General features: G+C 42.4%; 1 protein-coding gene and 1 long non-coding RNA gene across 2 annotated transcripts in view; one reads left to right on the top strand and one right to left on the bottom strand.

Annotated features, from left to right (window-relative positions):
• The window catches only part of POLR1A (RNA polymerase I subunit A), a 28,167-nt gene extending 12,390 nt beyond the window's left edge, over positions 1-15,777 (top strand). Inside the window, exons 17-34 of the mRNA XM_021396574.1 lie at positions 109-191; positions 304-462; positions 779-877; positions 1,347-1,499; positions 1,688-1,770; positions 2,108-2,273; positions 2,770-2,991; positions 4,347-4,561; positions 5,186-5,353; positions 6,308-6,443; positions 6,953-7,110; positions 8,040-8,154; positions 8,731-8,850; positions 9,150-9,434; positions 10,386-10,586; positions 11,333-11,450; positions 12,646-12,810; positions 15,393-15,777. Of these exons, the coding sequence (XP_021252249.1) occupies positions 109-191; positions 304-462; positions 779-877; positions 1,347-1,499; positions 1,688-1,770; positions 2,108-2,273; positions 2,770-2,991; positions 4,347-4,561; positions 5,186-5,353; positions 6,308-6,443; positions 6,953-7,110; positions 8,040-8,154; positions 8,731-8,850; positions 9,150-9,434; positions 10,386-10,586; positions 11,333-11,450; positions 12,646-12,810; positions 15,393-15,493 (2,747 nt within the window). The 3' untranslated portion in view covers positions 15,494-15,777. The remainder of the gene's footprint in view (positions 1-108; positions 192-303; positions 463-778; positions 878-1,346; positions 1,500-1,687; positions 1,771-2,107; positions 2,274-2,769; positions 2,992-4,346; positions 4,562-5,185; positions 5,354-6,307; positions 6,444-6,952; positions 7,111-8,039; positions 8,155-8,730; positions 8,851-9,149; positions 9,435-10,385; positions 10,587-11,332; positions 11,451-12,645; positions 12,811-15,392) is intronic.
• LOC110398713 overlaps positions 16,333-20,142 on the bottom strand; it is a 37,969-nt gene continuing 34,159 nt past the window's right edge. The window contains exon 3 of the long non-coding RNA XR_002438570.1: positions 16,333-18,560. This is a non-coding gene — a long non-coding RNA (uncharacterized LOC110398713). The remainder of the gene's footprint in view (positions 18,561-20,142) is intronic.

Here is a 20,142-nt window from a genome sequence, read left to right as displayed (position 1 = left end):
TGTTCTAGCCATTTTCATGACTGTTGCTGGTGACTTTTGCAGGAAGTGGTGAATACTTTCTCAGTTCTTTTTTGGTTTAGGTCATTGTGGTCTGTCTGTCTTTGACAGGGATTGAAGATATCTTGGTTAAACCTGAAGCAGACCGCAAAAGACACAAAATCATCAAAAAATCAAGCCAGTGTGGCATTGAGGTAAGTCTGTTTTGCATAACTTTTCCCCCAGTGATTTAAAAATTTGGAAATTCTGCCCTATATAATCATTTGCTTGGCACCTAAAAAAAAAAAAAACGTGTTTTACTTTCAGGTTATTAGAGCAGCTCTTAATTTGCCAGAAACAGCATCATGTGAAGATGTCCAAGGGAAATGGCAGGATGCCCATCTCTGCAAAGACCAGAGGGATTTTAACATGGTTGACCTGAAATTCAAGGAGGAAGTAAACAATTACAACAATGAAGTTAACAAGGTTGGCATCGAGGCATCTGTACATACTAATTTCGTTTAGAGCCTTTCTGTTTAAGTTAATTTCATGTTGATGCAGGGTGACTGACTGTTCTGGAGGCTGAAGCTTTCCATCTGTCCCTAGCATGAGGCTTCACATACTGCCTTCCCAGCATACCTCAACCTTCTCCTTCCTGAATGAGATGTTCAAAAAGCTTTTAAAGTTATAAACAGGAATATCTGCAGCTAATCTTTGCTTCAGTTTCAACAGGAATTAATTGTGTTTATTATTTTATTAACGATAGTTTTGTTTTGTTCCCCTCACCACACCCCACCTATAGATTTGTATGCCGTTTGGCCTGCATAGGAGCTTTCCAGAGAACAATTTGCAATTGATGGTACAGTCAGGAGCCAAAGGATCCACTGTAAATACAGTACAGGTAATGACAGTTATAATACTTAGCAGCTGTGTACATTGATATAATTTGCCCTAGAATGGAAGTCACTGAGAAGTTCTTCTGTGGCTATCTAATACCAATGCAAAATGTTTACTGTGGGCTTTGGGAATGGTAATGTAGGGTTATGTAGGGACCAATGTATTTACAATATTTTAGTTTCACGTGTATTGAAATATTGATACAGAATGAGAACGGAAGTGTTGAATTCAAGTCAAGATGCTGGAATAAATTTATTTTAAAAGACCAGATACGATCCCCATGCTTTTACTACCCATCACTAGCAAGAACATTCACTGAGCATTTCAGCATTTAATTAAAGAACAGTTATTGGACAAGTAATTTTTCTTTTCGCTATGTGTTCAAGGAAAAAATATTTCACTTAGGTGAGCAAAAGTTGATGGAAAAATGACATTTCCTTCTCTCTTTCTGTACGCTTCCTGTTCAAATGTAGATTTCTTGTTTGCTGGGCCAGATTGAGTTGGAAGGTCGGAGGCCCCCGCTGATGGCATCTGGCAAATCTCTGCCGTGTTTCCAACCTTATGATTTTTCCCCTAGCTCAGGAGGATTTGTGACGGGCAGATTTCTCACCGGGATCAAACCTTCTGTAAGTGTAATATGCTTTCTGCTTATACTGGAATTTATATGGATCTTGCTACTGGAGAGTTTTGTGCAATTGTAGATAAATCAACTATGTTCACCGTACTTTCAAATGCAGCTTTTCAGAAAGAGTATGAATTACCAGTCTTGGTGTACTTGTCAGCAGAATGCTGATGGGATTGCTTTTGTGTCTAGGAATTCTTCTTTCACTGCATGGCTGGCAGGGAAGGTCTCGTGGATACAGCTGTCAAAACCAGCCGTTCTGGGTACCTACAAAGGTAGGAGACTGTTATTCTGGATCCTTATTCAGGCCACACCTGCAGTGTGGAACTCCTACATTGTTTTGGAGCACAGTGGGGGGTTCTGAAGGAGGACTCTTGCCTCCTTGCACACAGGAAACCAGTCCAAGGAAACCGTCGTGCAGAAAGCTTTGCAGTATCACTGCACATTTTGTCTGAGTGTCGTATCTGTAAGAATTTTCCTTCCAAAATTCCTGCCAAGTCCTTAAGTGCACTTAAGGTTTTACTGGAAACAGTATTTTGCATGTTAGAGTTATATCATCCTTATTACTTTGTAGCCTCAACAGTTGTTGTCTTTTTTTTGCCTTTGGGACAGGTGTATCATAAAGCATTTGGAAGGACTGGTGGTTCAGTATGACCTGACTGTACGGGATAGCGACGGCAGTGTGGTGCAGTTTCTGTATGGAGAGGATGGGCTTGATATCCCTAAAACTCAGTTCTTACAACCTGAGCAGTTTCCTTTCATTGCTGATAACTATGAGGTAGAACACCTAAATTTTAAATATTTCTGTGGTGTAAATAGAGAGTCTGAAATGCATGGTTAATATCTAGCTTATCTCTTAGTGATGCAGTGGCATAGCTGTTTGCGTGTCACTCTCGGACTATGCAATGTTTTATTTGCCACTGTATTTGAAATACAGAAGTGACTGTTAAGTCTGTGGGTGATTTAAGCAGTTTAAAATTCAGCAGAGCATTGAACACTCTCGTTGTCTCTTCTAACACTGTAGTTGAATCCATATCAGCAGAGATGATGTTTCTGCTCAAGTTCTCACTTCAATATCTTCCCTTTTTTGGTGTCGTTTCAGTCACTACTTATTAAAGAGTGGTACTAGTCACATAAAGATGTAAGGACTTGAAAATTGTTATACAGCAGCAGAACATCTTGAGTTGCAGTAGATGACCTTTTCAGTTTGCTCTGCCTTTTCAGCTACTGCAAGTGTAGAGAGAAGAGTAATCACACAGGTAACTTTCTTGTAGGTGATCCAGAAGACAAACTGTCTGAACGAAGCCTTAGCGAGGATGGAGTCTCACCAGGCGAAGCAGCAGTTTAAAGCCATCAGAAAGTGGTGGGCCAGGCACCAAAACTCCGTGCAAAGAGAAGGAGGCTTTCTGTTGTTTTCCCAGAAGAAAATGGCAAGTGTAAAAACACAAATTGCGGGAGGAGAGAGCAAAAATGGAAGGGATCCTGCTACTTTACAGGTAACGCAGAAGCAGTTGAATTGACCTAGCCCTTAAAAAAGCAAAGCAAACAAATGAGAAGACAAAACGTTGCAGAATCCAGTGACTCTTTTTCTTTGTCCCTGTGTGTTTCACAGGCTAATTTTCCCAAGTTTTGAAGAGATCGTATATCAGCTGTGTGGGTAATAAAGCTGGGATTAATTTATTGCTACTTACAAAGTCTGTGGGCCCTAGAGCTAGGGCAGAGGCCAAAACCTCTGAGGTAGAACTGGTTTTAGAAAACAGCCTGTGGCTGTTACACACAGAGTAATACCCTCGAGCCAGCCCTGTCTACTGTTTCAAAAAGTGTGCTTATATGCTCTTGTACATGAGGACACTGATGTGTATGTTATGGCTTCTGCAGAATGAATGTATGGCCATGAAATGCAAACAGGTGCTACTTCACAGCCTTGTTTTCACAAGGGATTTGTCCTGGTGCAATGTGGACAGTTTACACAAAACTCCAAATTGGAGGTGTTGAGATATATGACTTCCGGTAGCTTGTCTGCACATGTCACTGGTATATTTACTCAGCTGTGCTGATTTTTTTTTTGTTGCTATTGGTGTGTCTAATGACATCCAGATCAATTGGACTTGAGGATTCGTGCGTTTGTTTTTTTCTTCTTTCAGCACAGAAATAGATATAGATAAATATATATCTCTGTCTCAGTATATAAGCTCTTAAAGCTCAGTTTGCAGACTACCACGTGACAAGCAAACTTATCCTTCATAAAGCAAAAAGCTTGTAAAATATATGTTTAGCTCATTTCCTGCATTGATTTCTTTTCTCCTTTTTGAAGTCTGTTAACTTTTTCCTCTATTAAATATGACATAGGAAATGTTACTCTTCAGCTGGCTAGTCTTTCAAGTAAGACAGATAAGCATATATAATGAAGATACAAGCTGCTTTTAAGGTCTCTGCTGAACTCATAAGTGCAGAGTAATTTTAAAAGAAAAGCTCCTTTGTTATGTCAGCTTTGAACAGGTGAGTCAGCTGGCAATAAAGATTTTAGTATGTCAAGAGATTTCACTTCAAAGTTAAAAGCATTCTTAACTGCCTTTCACTGGTTTCTGAAGTAGTTACTATGGATAGACAATCTATTTCAAGTGTGTAAAGAACCTTGAAGACATTTGGGATCAGAAGAGTAAGCATCATAAAATGGAGAGTGCTGTATTTGTAGTCGAGTTGTTCTTTACTGAGTGTTACTTACAGCCTTAAGTGTTGTGTGGATAATCTTTTCTTCCTTCCCTTGCTAGGTTGCTGGTGGAAGTGGTGGTATTTTGTTTTGGTCCTGTTGTGGCTAAACCAACCTGCTTAAAAATTCTCTTCTTTTCAGTTATTGAAGATGTGGTATGAACTAGATGAGAAGAAACGAAGAAAGTATCTAAAGAAGACAAATAAATGTCCTGACCCAAGTCTCGCTGTTTGGCGTCCAGATTCCTATTTTGCATCTGTTTCAGAAACATTTGAAAATGGAGTCGAAGATTATATCAACAAACTAGAATGTCAGAACAGGGGAAGCTGCATGCAGCCAGCGCTTCCTTCTGATAGGTAATAACTTTTCTGGGCTTGCTTCTTTGTGCTAAGACATTAAAAATAAGTCTCTTTTTGGACTGAGTTGGCTAACGGTGAAAAGTCGTTATCAACTCTTGGTTTTGTTATGACTTTTGTGGAGCAAACGTTGTGGGTTTCAGAATGATTCCTGAAAGCCAGGTTTGCATAATGCATAGTGGAGAGGTTTTCTGATTATCTGTTCCTTCCAAGCCTGGATTTTCATGCTGTTAAGAACCCTGGTAAAGGCTTCATGGAATAACAGCAGCATCTTGGTGTTCTCCTGTGTATAAAATAATGCTTCACAGTAACAGTTGAAAATGAAAATATGCTCTTGCCACATCCTAGAGTTAGCGAGACAGCTGAGATAAGGAAGTGAGTGTAAACAGATTCTCGTTTGATCACCTGAGAATTAGCAGTAGAAGTAAAATATGACTTGTCTTGGGCCCTGGTTTTGGGTTAATGGCTGTATTCCTCGAATTAGATGAAGATTTGTCCAAAGGCTACCAAGAGAAATTGGCTGAAAGAGGCAACTTCATTGACTTCAGCCATGTTTCAAGCTATACAGAGTTCTTTATTTTGTACTCGTAGAACTTAAATGTCTGCTTATGTCATGTCTTTCAGATTAAAGGATTTGTTATATTTAAAGTGGCAGCGGTCTCTCTGTGACCCAGGAGAAGCTGTGGGTCTTCTTGCAGCTCAGAGTATTGGGGAACCTTCCACACAGATGACTCTGAACACCTTCCATTTTGCTGGCAGAGGTGAAATGAATGTCACATTAGGTATTCCGAGGTGAGAAACCTGTGTTCTCAATGGGTCCTTGGCTATTTTTGGCACTCTAATAATAGTGCTTTGTCTTCCTGGCAGGGATGTGTATTCTTGAGAGCAAATGATAATTCAGATTATTGTGCATACTTCAACATTTTACAGTTTTGTGGATTTGGGTTCACTTTCCAGAAGCAAAATAACTTTAGAGGTCCCTTACCCTTACCTGGTTTATAACAAATGGCTTGCTACTGTAGTGAATAAAATACAGAGTAAGCCCAAAGAAACCATGCTTTGTGGATTTGCTCTCTGCTCACCTTGCTTTCCCCTGCTATCTTTTAAACCTGTTTGTCTTCTATAGAAAAACAATAAAAAATCGATGTAAATAATGACAAAGTCTTGCATGTTTAGGGTTGTCATCACCTAGGCAGAAAGAGACCTGGCTTATAGCAACAAGGTTTCTCCTGGCTCTTTTGTTTGCTGACAGTGACTTTTCCAGCACACACGTTTACCAGCCAGTCATCAGCTTCTTTTTGGTAGTACAGATGCTGACCCTGGCCTTGTGAATGGGAGTGATGTCTTAGGTGGCAGATGGTTGCGTTACCTCAGTGAAGCAGAGGAGAGGGAGAAGGCAAGAGGAGCATACGCTCTGCATTTGTAGGAAGCAGGCTTCATTAGTTCTTTTCTGGGAACAACTTATTATCATCTCTGGTTTCTTCCCGTAACTGGAATGATAATCTAATGGAATCAGTAGAGCTACTGTTGTGCTGTGCCTGATGAGGAACCAGGGAAGTGCAAAGGAGTGCTGCAGCAGTAACCACAGCTCTCGATACATATGGTTTTGGTGAGACTGGCAGTTGCTGCATGCTGGCTTATTAAATAAACGTGCTACTGCAGGCTGTCTTATTAAATGAAAGAGATGCTGATTCGATTGCATCGTGCTTCTATTGCTTAATTTGAAAGACCATTCTTTATTTAAAGGTTGCGGGAGATCTTGATGGTAGCCAGTGCAAATATTAAAACGCCAATGATGAGTGTTCCTGTGCTCAGTACCAAGAAGGCACACAAGAAGGTGAAACAGCTCAAGAAACAACTCACAAGAGTGTGCTTAGCTGAGGTGAGCCACCTATGCAGTGTATCCTTTGAGAATCTGCACATCAGAGACAGACAGATGGAAGTCTGATCAATTCTGTGGTCCGCCTCTTCTTAGGAGTGTCATCTTCTCTGTGCTCTTCTGCATTCCCTACCTTCTGTCTTGCTTCTTCAAGTCAGAAAGCAGCAAGGATAGAGTTAAGACTCAGCTGTGCTGAAATACTGGTCATGTTCAGTGACCAAGGAACGGAGGTCAATAAAATGAAGCCGCTGGCACACGAAGTGTGGGCTCTTGTGGGAAAAGTGGGACGGGGGGTTAGGCTGTTCTCCCAGTGTTGTCTAAATCAATCTTTGGCAGGAGTTGAAGCCAAAAAGAGCTCAGAGGAGTAAAATCATCTTCCCCAGGATCTGCCACAAAGCCCGCAGAAAAGTTTTTCAGTTAGTCTTGCGTAATTCTGGCCTCACATGGAAAGCACTGGAGTTGCAGGAATAAATAAGGCGCCTTCACCAAGACAGTCCTGTTGCTTCTTGTAGGTCTTGCAGAAAGTCGAGTTGGAGGAATCCCTGCACTTGAAGAACAAAGAGAACAGCCATCGCCTCTACAAAATCAAATTCTGCTTCTTACCCTATGAATATTATCGAGAGGAGAAATGTGTGAAGCCCAGGGACATCTTACACTTCATGGAAACAAGGTTAGTTTGCTTTCACATGCTTTCGTGTTTCTCTTCTCTTGACCTCCTGTGGGCTCTAGGGATCACTGCATGTTTTTTATTACCACTGCTGTGGCTTTCAGTGCAGCAATGTCCTGAAGATGTGCTTGCAGAATCATCTACACAGCTGCTTTTTGTCTTGAATAAACCTGGCTATCAGTGTCTTGGCCACAGTGCAGAATTCTGTTGAGGTAGACCATGGATGACCAACCTTTTGACTTGCCTGGACCACGCTGAGTGAAGAGGAACTGTCCTGGGCTGCATATAAAATACATAATTAATGTATATAAGTAACAAACAAGAAGAGAGAGAGAGCAATGCAAGAATAAAACCCGTAGTTTGAATGCATGAGGTAATCTGTGAGAAGAGCCTGTACAAGCAGCATCACATTCCTTCTCTTTGGATGCTGAAGTGTTTATTTTCAGCGTGCTTTAGGTATCCCTTGGTGCTGTCATTGAGCTTAAATAAACCTTGTGGTTTCTGTTGTTGTTTTCTAAAAATGGAAAAGAGAGAGGGCTTCATTTGGTCTTGGTTTTTTTTGTTGTTGTTGTTCAGGCCACGTGTTCGTGCTGAGTTACTCAAACAATTTTGCTTGTTGGTTTAAAAAAAAAAAAAAGAATAAAAATAAATTCCCATCTCTTCTGAAGGTCAGTGTGGTGCCCTGATTTTTATATCCAGATGCTTCTGGATGCATGGCTACATAAGAGATATGATACCAAATTTTTATTCCTGAGGAAGTGGGAAAGGGACAAGGAGCAAAATGATCTGCCTTACCCTAGAAATATTTTTGCATCCACTGAAGAATGTGTCCTAGCAGGAGCTGACTGGCTTCTTCAGATATACGCGTTTTATGACAACTTGAAATTGTAGTGTAACTGAGCTTGGACATTTTGGGTTGCTTCTTCTTTCAGGTTCTTTAAAATTTTCTTGGAAGCGATTAGAAGGAGGAGTGCAAAGATGTCATCTTTTACTGAAGTCAGCACCCGCAAAGCGACTCGTAAAGATTTAGAAAGTGATGGAGACAAGGTACAGAAAAACATAACCTGATCTCAGTACTTCACTTTCTTTACCTGCTTTTGAGAACCAGAATTTGGAAAAGCCTAGCATGCTTTGATAACACACTAACTGTGTGAATATTAAATTACTTGTTAATTATTTTCTTTATGCATAAACTGTCTTTGTATTCTCATGACAACTACTTCCTTGTCAATTTTATTGTACTTAAAGTCCTCATTTATTAAGACTGTACTCTGAGAATGGGTGTTTGTTTTAGGTTCAGTGAGACAAAAGCTTACTACTCTCCCAGAATGAGATCCTGTCACAGAACTGCTTGCAAATACCTTTGGGGAAAGATTATTTATTTGCTGAAGAGCTTTTGCATGCTCCTTCTGTCACTCCTTTCTCAATAAGGGCTCTCATATAAACAGAGCGATAGTTTACGTATCATAGAATTTCTTGTTTAATGTTAGAAAGGGAATGTCCACCTTAAAGATGGACAGGATTGTTACAGTACAAATGCATAGCTAAAGGTTTTTGATGGATTTCGTGCTTTCTGGCAGAGTCAGTCTGATTCTGATTATCTCATCTATTATGGATTTCTAGGCACATAATAATCAAGAAGCTCCAGAAGGTGAGGAAGAAGAGAAGATTGTTGATGCGGAACCTGATGAAGGGGATGGTGATGCTACAGAAGCAAAAATGAGGAGGAACCAGGAAGAAGAGGTAATGACTTTATAGGGGCTCAGCACTGTGCTCTAATTCTGTTTCCACTGCCTTGGTCTGCATAGGAAGGAGCATTTCCATTGAAGCAAACGCCAAGGCTATGATGCTATGATAAGAAGAGACTCAGCTGCATCTGTTGCATTATTCTCTTCACAACAGTTATGCTTTCATTGTGGCATATGGTACAGGCAAGGTACTTGCAACACATCTGCCAAGAAGGTTTATACATAAAACTGCTTCATGTGTTTTGTTTCCCTGTGTGTTCTGGCTCAGATAAGTGCCTCATTATTTCTTTGTAGGTTGATTATGAGAGCGAAGAAGAGAACGGGGAAGAAAATACTGCTGAGAATCCAGAAGATGAAGAGGCTGAATCAGAAAAGGAAGAGAGGGCCCAAGATGCTGATGAAGAAGATCAAAACAGAGCAGATGGCAACGATTCTCAACGCCTTTCCTTTATGTCTCAGACTAAAAAAGAGAGAGATCAATTACTTAAGTCAGCAGAGGTGCGAGTAAATGCTGTTCTGAACAGCCACCCATCTATACAGGACTACACGTTTGACACCGAAAACGAACTTTGGTGTGAGGTGAGATGGTGATGCCTGGAGACGTGTGTGTGGTTGCACAGTGATTGCTTGTAGCTCTTGTATCTCTTCAGGAAAGCTGAAGTCTGTGCTTCAGCACAGGGGTGCTTGATACCATTTTTAGCAACCGTCTGACTTACAGAACCCCTGGTGAAACCTATATATATATTTTTTTTTTAAAGACAGCTGATGGGTTTATCTTGTTTTAATCCTGGTGGGGGAAAAAAAAATTGGCTGGACTGCTGAAAGGCTGCGAATGTGTCCACAAGGCAGAAAGGGAGCTTTGTATGGAAAGCACATTTATTCATAGAGGACTCTAGGGTACATAAAGCTGGAATTCTGTAACTTTATGATACAGTAGTAAGAGGGGACAGGAATTCTTGATCAAATGTAACGGTGGCAGCTGGAAAAATGCAGCAGGAATACGAATTTCATCTATCCAGAAACGTTTCCCTCTCCCTGTTTTTTGAAAAACCTTTTAACACTTCCAGAAATAAAACTTCCTGTTTCGTATCTAGCTAGTTATTTTTATACTGTCTGCCTCCCTCAGTTCTGCTCCTATATCCTTCCTCCCAAAAAACCATCCGGCAGCTGTGACTCATCAGCCCATCCCAGTGCTGTGAAACTGTAAGAAGGTGCAACAAAACCAAGCACGTTGCGGGCACTGAGAAACTTGCACGGTCCTCCTGCAAAGTTGAAGATGGAAGGGAAGAAGTCTAGCCATCTTAAAATAAAACAGAAAACCCTATTAGTGTAAGCTGTGAGTTCTTGCAGGCAATGTGAATAAATGGCCCTGGGATGTGACGCTCGTGTTAGCGTTGCTCAGCTGTAGTTCAAGTCGGGCGTTTTTATTCCCAAATACGCAATTAGGATGATCCCACTTGGCTGCTTTCTGCCTGAAAAGGAAGCAGGCTGGTTGCTGAGCATCAACACTGTTGCTTATTTTCTTTTTAGGTTTCGTTGACACTTCCGTTGATGAAGGTGTACTTTGATATCTCCTCTTTGCTTCTTTCTCTCACACGGAACACGGTCATACATGAAGTGAAGGGGATCACACGATGCCTGTTGAATGAAAGTACCAATGAGAAAGGAGAGAAAGAACTCATTCTGCATACTGAAGGGATAAATCTTGCAGAGCTGTTCAGATACTCTGATGTATGTAATCTGTGTGTAATCCTGAACCTGAATGGTCCTTTGTGTTCTAGGGAGAGGTGGTGGATGACGGGTGCCATTTAAGCTTAGCAGTGTTGTTGTGTAGTCTTCTCAGCTCTTAAGCTCTCTTCCTTCTCTGTTTTTTTTCCCCAGATGTGTTCAGAATTCATCAGAGCCTTTTCTCAAGGGTAGATTATAAATCGTTTTTTTGTGCAGCAGCCCAGTATCTAATGACAGATAATTCCACACTGTGCTTGTAACTGTCTTTATAAATGTTACTTGAGGGAGTTCTTCCATCTAAATGAATTGCAGTACTTGGAGATGAATAGTTCTGTTATGCCATCTAGCCCGTAACTCTACAAATAGAGATTGTTTTATGCTGCATCTTTTTCTACTGCCTTTGTTAAAAGTTCAGGCTGGCTGAGACATTGCTTGCAAGACTTTAACGTGTCCTGCTGCTGGGAACGGTCAGCTCGTTTGTTTGATTTCTAAATTCGGGTCATTTTTTTTTCTTTCTGTGCTGGATTTTGATTCTGATACTAGTGTATAAAGATGAAACAAATCTCCTGAGTCATTTTTGTCTGTATTTGGCTCTGGGGTACCGCCTAGCTGTCGTGCAGCTGTTGGTGTTCAGTTAGTGAAAGGGGGGAAAAAAAGAAGATATTTTAGCTTACTTAGCTTAGCTGAAGTTATTTGGAAAAAACAAAACAATTGTTATCCTAATTTATATCTGTGCTTCTTGCTTTCAGATTTTGGACCTGAACAGACTTTATTCCAATGACATTCATGCCATGGCTAAGAATTATGGGATTGAGTCTGCCCTGAGGGTCGTTATAAAGGAAATAAAAGACGTATTCGCTGTATACGGTAGGATTTCTCTGTATCTTTGAAGATGGTCTTTATTAGCATTAAGATGGTAAAAACAGCCACATTGCTCACAATTATGTCTTTGCACGATCTTTTGATTAATGCTTGTATTTTAAATTACATTTTCATCATTTCGATCACGACAGTGCATTCTGGGAAGAATTTGTTGGTGAACTTCTGTTTAATCGTAGTAGAAAATTCACTAGGAAAGGTTGAATTTATCCACAAGCCAGATTTATTTTCTGTTTTACTGTATGAATTTTGCAAGCTGAAAAGTGCACAGGAATTAATTATTAACATCTGAGGAACATTAACTATGTTGGATGTGCAGAGTGGCCCTGAGAATTGGATTAATCTTGCCTCACTTTAGCTTTTTAATGATAAGAGTCCAGGCTCCCTTTATAGTTTGGTTTCTATCTTCCCTAAAATAGCTGTGCTGCCTTGACTGAAGGTTCTTCCCTTTGCACTGTTGAGAGAATCCAGACAGCTGGCTTAGGGAAGATGCTTGATGGGCCCTGGGCAACCTGTTCTAGTGCATGGTTGTGGAGCTGGCAACCTTGCCTGTGGCAGGAGGGTTGAAACCTGATGATCTTTGAGGCCCCTTCCAACCCAAGCCATCCTATGATTCCATTCTATGACTGTATACCATGGGAGTTTTAGCAACTGGTTTCGTAGAACAGATTTACCAACTGGCAAGCCAGAAAGCCTTCAAGCTGTTCAGTTCTCCTAGGTAGATGTTAGCAGAGCTGTTAATGATTTCCCATCAAGTAAATACTATTTTGTTTGAGCCTACTTGGGTTTTTCGGTGGATGCCTAACATCATACACAGAAAATGTGAGAACCTTTCTACCTCCAGTGCCTGGCTCATGTAGGCCGCTGGGTGAGGGTGCAGAGCTGTGTCCCATCACAAGTGGCTGGGGGCGTGTAAACAAAGATGATAGAGATCTTATTGGTTTTTACATTCCTGATGCTCTAGTTGCCTGGTTTATATTATACTAAGGAGAGCCCATCTTGGATGCATCAGGGGAGCAGTTATGCCAGCTGCATACAAAGAAGTGCAACAGCCAGAATAATGTTCATCGAGACGTGTTCTCTGTGATGAGTAGAGTCAGGGGTTTAATTTACATCAGATTTCTTATTTGGAAAGAAAACCTTAGCTCTGCAGTGCTCTGATTGCTCTTTCCTGTGTTCTTAGGCATTGTGGTAGACCCTCGGCACCTCTCTCTTGTGGCAGATTACATGTGTTTTGAAGGAGTTTATAAACCAATGAATCGTTTTGGAATTCAGTCCAGCTCCTCCCCTCTGCAACAGATGACATTTGAAACCAGTTACAAATTCCTGAAGGAGGCAACGATGATGGGTAAATGGTTCAGTCTGAACTCTACTGCTGCAGGATTTCGCATGCGCTTTGTTTGCATCAGGACTTTCCGCTATTTGGAGTAATGCATAATTGCATTAGGAAAAAAAAAAAATGCCAGAGGCTAAAATTGTAATTAAGTCCTTGCCTAGGAAAATGTTCCAGACATTTCTAATAAAATTCTGCCGGCTTAAATGAAGTCAGCTCCCACATGTAGTTGGTGGGGTCTGTGATTCCTGTCTTTAAGAATTAGATAGGCTTTCTAATAACAAACCTTAAGATCATGAAGATTTGTTATAACAAGGCCGTATAACAGACCTTTAAATCTGCCTTTTTCTGTCTTTACTTACACCATTACCATTGTCATCTCTGCTTGGTTTTCATGTCTCCCTTATAACTCCTGCATTTTCTGCTTGCCATTCGAAACTGTATTTAAGAGCAGTCTTCTTGGTTGTTACTTTGATTCTATTTTTCTTCTTTTCTTCTGCTTTTAGAACTACTTTCTTTGGTTCTTTGGTGGCTTTTTTTTTTCCCCAATGCAGACAAAGAGGCAGAATAATTTGCTTAATGGTAGGTTTCTGCTGCCATTTGAGATGACTGTGGCCTCTACGCTGCTCTGGAGGTTGTGCAGAGCTCTTAGCCTCATCTACCTGACCACATCTCTGCATGGATCATTGTGGGCATTTGAAAGGGCACTAGCCCTCTATATTTAGCAGTCCCATCCAAAAACCACGATGCTTTAAGTCTGTCATTGGACAGTTTGATATCACGTTGTGGATACTAATTACATCTCCCTTTTGAAAATACTCTTAGTTTTTGTCACTTGTTAGTGGGATGCTCTTCCTTGAATGCTCCTGTGCCGCCTTCTGCGTTACCCAGTACAAATGGGAAAAGCTGTCAGTGAGGCCTCTTCATCTAGGGGCTCAAACTGCATGGCACTGGTGTCAGACTTCTGTCACTCGATTTCTGTCTCTTAGTGCTCTTTTGCACCCTGAGAAGGTAATGAGGGTTTTACTGACTAGTATCAGTTACAATTGACTTACAATTCAACTGAAAAGCAGAAAAAATGTAAACCTAGGGTGAAGATGAATAGAAGAGGATGCTTCCTGCACAGTTGCTTTCTCTGGGTACATCATATCACATGCTGACTTATTTATAAGATAAAGTTTTTGCCAGGCAAGGCATAATTATATTTGTGGTGAATACTGCAAATAATGACATGAAGTGCATAGTAACAGAAGGGCATGGTGAATTTGCAGGAAAGCCAAGCTGACTGCAAGTGCAGGGGTTTCTTGATTTCGCCAAGATGGAAACCAAAATCCTAATGTGGGTTACAGCAGCCTGGATCTAATTTTTTTTAATGCAAGCAACAACTTGACTGTACATTGAAACAGACACTGTGCCCACGTATGGCCTGAATCAATGAGAAAGGATAGAAAGAAGCACAGGGAAGAGCTAGCATAGCAGGGAAATGCTGTCAGAGTGCAGGTGTGACCCAGCAGGTGCTGATCAGGAGGATTTGGTGTGGGGAGGGCACATCTGCATCAGAAGCGAGATCCTTCTGGCTGCTTGCTCAAAGAATAACTCTTTGTTAACATCACGTGAGCAAACAGGATGGTTCTGACTTTGACCTAACAAAGAACCTTTTCTTTCCTCTCTCTTTCTTTCTTCAACTGACACACATTTAGGAGCAGCTATTTACTTGTACAGCTGTAGCTGAGATCAGAGCAGCAAGCACGAGCCATAAATTGTAATGATGCAGCACCTTCCCCACCATCCTCTGTATAAGAGAAAGCTCAGTTCATTTTGCTCAGCAGAATAAGTAAACACAAACTTATCAAAGATTTAGCAGTTTTACTTCCAATCTTCCAGCATGCTTTAATTATATATATATATATATATATATCCAGCTCACTGATATTTAGGATGAATGAAAACCAGCCTGGCTGCTTGTAAAAACAGTGAAAGCAAAGCACTACTAGCCAGACATATCATCTGGAGAGCTTCCAAATTTCTATGACAATCTCTTGCTACAGTGAGCAACCACAAAATCAATGGAATTCAAGGAATGTTTCTCTCCGGTCAAAAGTTCTCTTTGTATCTGGCCAGAAGGATTTAAAATCCACATCAAAAGGATTCACTCTAACAAAGAAAAAAGACTCCACAGGAGAAAAGCAGGAATGAAAGCAAAATCTTTTTGGTTTTGCCTCACTGATGCATTTTTTTTTTAGCAATTAATTTAATCAGCAAAATGTGTTGAGCGGAAGGTCAGGTCTGTGTTCTCTTGGAATTCAGAACGTGTTTTCATACTGGGAGGGGAGAATTGAGAAATGTGGGGCCTAGTTCTCTGCTTGTGCACAAAGACTCGAAGAGCAAATAGTTGTTGTAGGAGAAGCGGGAAGAGTTTTCGAGTTGTACTCTCAGGAATGTAACTTCAGTCTCAACAGTAGGTGGCAATGCCTTTCTGAAGCTAGGGCTCTGAACCAGCTGAAGTCCTTGCATGTGAAATAGAATGCTTTCTTTTCAGTGCTGACCTCTGAGAAGCCTTTGGGAACGTACTAACGTGACTTTGTGTTCTCTTGTAGGTGCCCACGATGAACTGAGATCCCCTTCTGCATGCCTGGTGCTTGGAAAGGTTGTTAAAGGAGGGACTGGTTTGTTTGACCTCAAGCAGCCCCTTACGTAGTGTTTTGCCTGTAATTTAAGGATTCTGGCTGATATGTCCATCATAAGAAGTATTTGTATGTGTATGCTCTACAGCTGTGCCTACAGTATCTGTAATGAGTGCACATGTGCTGTATCTCTACTCATCTTTCCTGTGCCAACAGATATATTAATCTGGATACCCAATGAGCCTAATTTCTTTAATGAGATTGTTTGCACCTACAGGAGCTATCGTTTGGTCCAAAGAAACATTTATTCACTGTTCCTTCATGTCAGCCAGTAATCTCATTGATTTTTTTACATAGATGGTCTCCTTCATTTTATTTCTAGGTCTCACTCAGGCAGATCAAAGTAGAATCTGTTCATGGGGCCCGAATTTTGTGGGGCAGAATACTGGGTGGGTAGTGGCAGTTGCCACGTGGTTGTGGCACTGTTAGTACATTCCTTCATCAGCCAAAGACAATGAATACAGAAGCTTCTAGGGGCATCTTCCAGTGTCTACCCTGGCAGCTTTCTTATGGGGAACAGATCCTGACACAGGGAGAAACCCGATATTTGATGAGGGTTTTTTGTTCCTAAATGGCAGCATGAGCAGCTGCAACACTGACTGTACAGAAGAGTCCTGGAAGAATTACCTGCATAGAGTTTTAAAACTATTTCTGCTGAATATTTTGTATCAAAAAGAATGCTTAATAAAGGATGTTGCAAAGAAGCGTTAGGAACACCCAGTTATGTGACCGCGTTGCCGAGGGAATTTTGTCCTGCTGGCTGTTAAACAGGCAGCCCCTCTCCATTAATCAGAGCTTTTTAATACATTTTTAATCAGAATGAGATGCGTGTCAGTTGTTCCCATGCTCTGAAGTTTGCTCGCTGCTGTATGGGCACACGTTCTGTCTGATTTCAACCCTCTGCCCTGCTCTGTGGTGCCTTTAAGCCAGCTGAGAAGCTCCTGCTTGCAGTGGAGCTGCACTAAAGGGATTAGATCAGACACTGGGAGACGCCGGCTCGCGATTGGGACGGAGCCTTTGTGGATTATCTCCATGCACCAGACCCTTAAAACTGTGTGTCAAACGCACTGCAAATTTTGTTGAAGCTTAACAAATGCATTATACCAGTAGCTCTCCAGTTTCATTCTGCTAGTTTTTTCCATGCAGGATTTCCTTTCCAATCTTAACACCTGCCGTGCGTTTCTCAAAAACATGTCACTCTGTGAACAGCCAGGAAATAATTAGTCGGACAGAGCTTTGCAAATGGCTAGATGGGAAAGAGCAAATGTGGAAACGAGTCTTAATTTCAGCTTACAGACTGTACTGTTGCAGACTGCTCGCAGAGAAGGAGCCGTGAGCACTGCTTGTTGTCCTTCAGCGAACAGCACATTGTGTGTCAAAGAGCTGTCACTTGGTCCCTGCAGGATCAGTGCAGCAGGCAGGGAGGCAAGCTAGCAGGCTGCCTGATGCTGGTGGGGCTTTAAGCCTTTGGAAAATTCTGCTCTGGCCGTGGCTGGATGAGCCAAACTTCCCTTTCAGTTTTGAGTTGTCCTTAGAGTTCAGGGAGCGGGCCAGCGTCAGAAAAATGATTCTCATGTGGACTGCAGTAAGTCGGGCTGTAGGAAAGCGACCAGAATTACAGTTCAGATCTTAAATCATGTCTGCTTAGAAAAACAAAGGAGGTGGTTGTTTCTGTCCATGGACAAAAGGGATGGGGAGTGAGTATGGCGGGGCTGCAGCTGTCGCTAGAGCTGGGGAAATGTGCATGTGCTGGCATACGAGTGGGGTTAGTTTACACTGTGATTCTCTGCTCTGTAGCTGGAAGAGAGCCCGCTGAGGTTGCAATTGCTGTTAATTCTTAGGGTGAGCACGCTGGCTGGGGACTCGGCTGCACTTTCTTCAAAGATGATTTCCAGTTTGCTTAAAATTCACGTGCGTGGAGAAAGAGAGAGGTAGAAGAAATATCCTGCTTCCTGTGCTCGCAGGAGTTCTGCTTCTGTCTGTGTTACAGGCAGCTCTTCTGCAGCTGGACCTTGAATGACGTACTTTGTCTTGCTCCGTGCAGCAGTTCTGCGCAGCTCTTTGTGAGGATGTGATCTTCCTGCCCTCCAGCTCAGCCTGGGAGAAAGCCATGGTAATGTATGGGGTCAGTTTTATGGGTCCCAAAGCGTTAGCAGTAGGTGTGGTTATCATAGAGAAGAGCAGGCCATGACTGCAAGCCAGGAGAATGGCTAGAAAGCCACACTGGAGCTTTTGGAACGAGAGCCGAGCTTTGTAAATACTTCAGTAATGAGAATCCATAACAGCCTCCCCCCTCCCCAAGTGTCTTTACTGTTCTGAATCAGAATTTGGTGTAATTATTACTTTTTTTAAGTTACTTCTCTTTTGGTTCTGTCTGGTGGCAGACCAAGCTCAATTAATAAGTGGTGAAGAATGATATCAGGTACACAAAGAGTTCCCAGTGCCATTTCTGACCGTTTTCCACAGGATCAGCTGCATGCACGCTATTTGCAAGTCTTTCTTCCAATGTCTTGGCTACATGATTTTGACAGTCATGAAAAATAATGCAACACTTGTACTGAACGTTCAAACCTTGTGATAATTCCTATAACCTTCCCATATATGCTGCATTTCAGTCTGTAGGTGATTTAGAAACCAGATGCAACGCTGCCAATGGCAGCTCTCTTCTGCTTCTTCCCTCAGAACCATCCATTCTTTTAATTACATGCTGCACTGTAGAGTGCCAAGATACCCTAAAACTGTGCAAATGCAAAGAGAGAAGAAAAAGTAGCTCCCCAAATTGTTTTTTCAGCGTGTGTTCTCTCCATTAATAAGACTGTATGATGTGTCTGAAGTGCTGAAGGTTTGAGGCTTGACTGAACGTGCCCTCCAGCACTGGGTTGGTTAGCATATGCAGATAGGAATGCTAGGGGAAGAGGCTGTAATGAATGTAAAATACTTAACACTGGCATAGAAGGAACTTGCAGTTACAGAGCCAGAAGGGGAGGTAGAAATCCTCAGAATTCCTGGACATCTTCTGGTCACACTTGCTTTGCTGGTGCATCCTCGCTGTGTCCCAGCCCACTGGTTCGGATTTGTTACCTGCAAGATATGGATAACAAATCAGCGTTGTGCTGGGAATGGTGAATCAGCTGCTTTTATTTAGGCAACAGTTGGAAACAGAGCTACCTTTACACTTACAAAGTCACCATCAAAGGCTTACTCTTGTCAAGAGACCATGAAAAAAATCCTACATCGGGCAACAAGAATGGATACAAACGGGAATTAACGCCTCTTTCAACTCAGAAGTGAGGTTGAATGTTAGAAGATGAGAAGGAAAAAACTTTGTTTGGCCGGATCTTGCTTCACAGGTTGTTGTGCTTGTGTTGTTGCCACTGCTTGGTTACTGACGTGCACAGTGTGTCAGGAAAAGATCTTCAATCGTGCAGAAGCTTTCTGGACACACCACTTGAAGCTTGCCAGTAAATACTGGAATTTGGAAGCTAATCCTTAGCTCATCTGCTGAGGATTTTGGCAAGTGCACGGACCTGTGACACCTCAGGGACACTTCACACAAGGTCAGATTGTGGTGACCAGGCCGTGCTCCCAGCTCCAGCTGGTCCAGCTGGCTGCAGGCAGAGCAATCCAAAGCACAACCTCTCTCTTTGCAATGAGGTCAAGCAGGAGAACTTGTTAACATCGCTCATAAAGTCTGAGATGTGAGAAGTGTCTTGAAGGCTTCTGTGTTAAACATGGCGAGGTTGCAGTGTACGTAGCGTGCTGAATAGCACGGATGGTTCCTTCCCCTAAAGATCTCTGCTGACCTAGGGGGAGGTGTCCCTGCCCTTGGCAAGGGGCTTGGAACCAGATGATGATCCTCAAGGTCCCATCCATCCCAAACCATCCTATCGATCATTCTAAGACTCCTGAGGTTTCAGGGTTTTTAGGTAATTGCATACAGCTGAGGAAGCGGAGGTGAATCCTGCGTGGTTGTACCTAGGAGCTTGATGTTGAGAGCTGTTGCTGAGGAGGCAGGAGGTTTGGCTTTGGGCTCTGCGTGGTGCCCCATGGGGCTTTAGCCACCTCCTGAGCACCCAACCAGCCCGAGGCCCGGCATGGGAAACTGAAGTCTTCCTGCTCTCAAGCTCTCTGCTGCTGCAGGCAGGAGCGTGCTGTTTGTAGGGATCAGCGAGGGATGAGCTAGATCCTGTTCCCAGGGGAAGGTGGGGAAAACAAGGCCACACGGTCCCATGGGCTTTCTTGGAAGACCAGAGAGAACTTTTTCCTAATGCTTGTGCAACCTTATCCGGAACAGCAGAGAGAAACCCGGCCTCAGAACAAGATTACAGCTGTGCTGGTTTTCTTTAGGGTATTAAGGCACTGCTGCGATGTGAAGGATGAGTGTTGGAAGTCTCTCGGGCCAACAGAAGGTTACTGAAGCCCCATGTTTTGCATGGATGGGTGCTGTAACCCCGAGGTGAGGCAGCCCCCCAGCTGCTCCACCTTTGCCTTTCTGTGCTGTTTCCAGCTTGGTTTGATGACAGCTGGAGGCCTGAGGCTGCTCCTGGTGGGAGCTGGGCAGTGGTGGAGCAGCACCCGTTGTAGGATCTCCTTGGAGACCTCCAGAAGCTGCCAGGCTGTGTGCCTGAACCAGGGAGCCACGCCAGCACAGCGAGCTCCAAAT

Source organism: Numida meleagris, chromosome 4 (genome assembly GCF_002078875.1).
Source record: "Numida meleagris isolate 19003 breed g44 Domestic line chromosome 4, NumMel1.0, whole genome shotgun sequence".
Taxonomy (NCBI): Eukaryota; Metazoa; Chordata; class Aves; order Galliformes; family Numididae; genus Numida; species Numida meleagris.
Note: the sequence above shows the minus strand (reverse complement) of the source record. Positions and strands in the feature narration are given on the sequence as shown.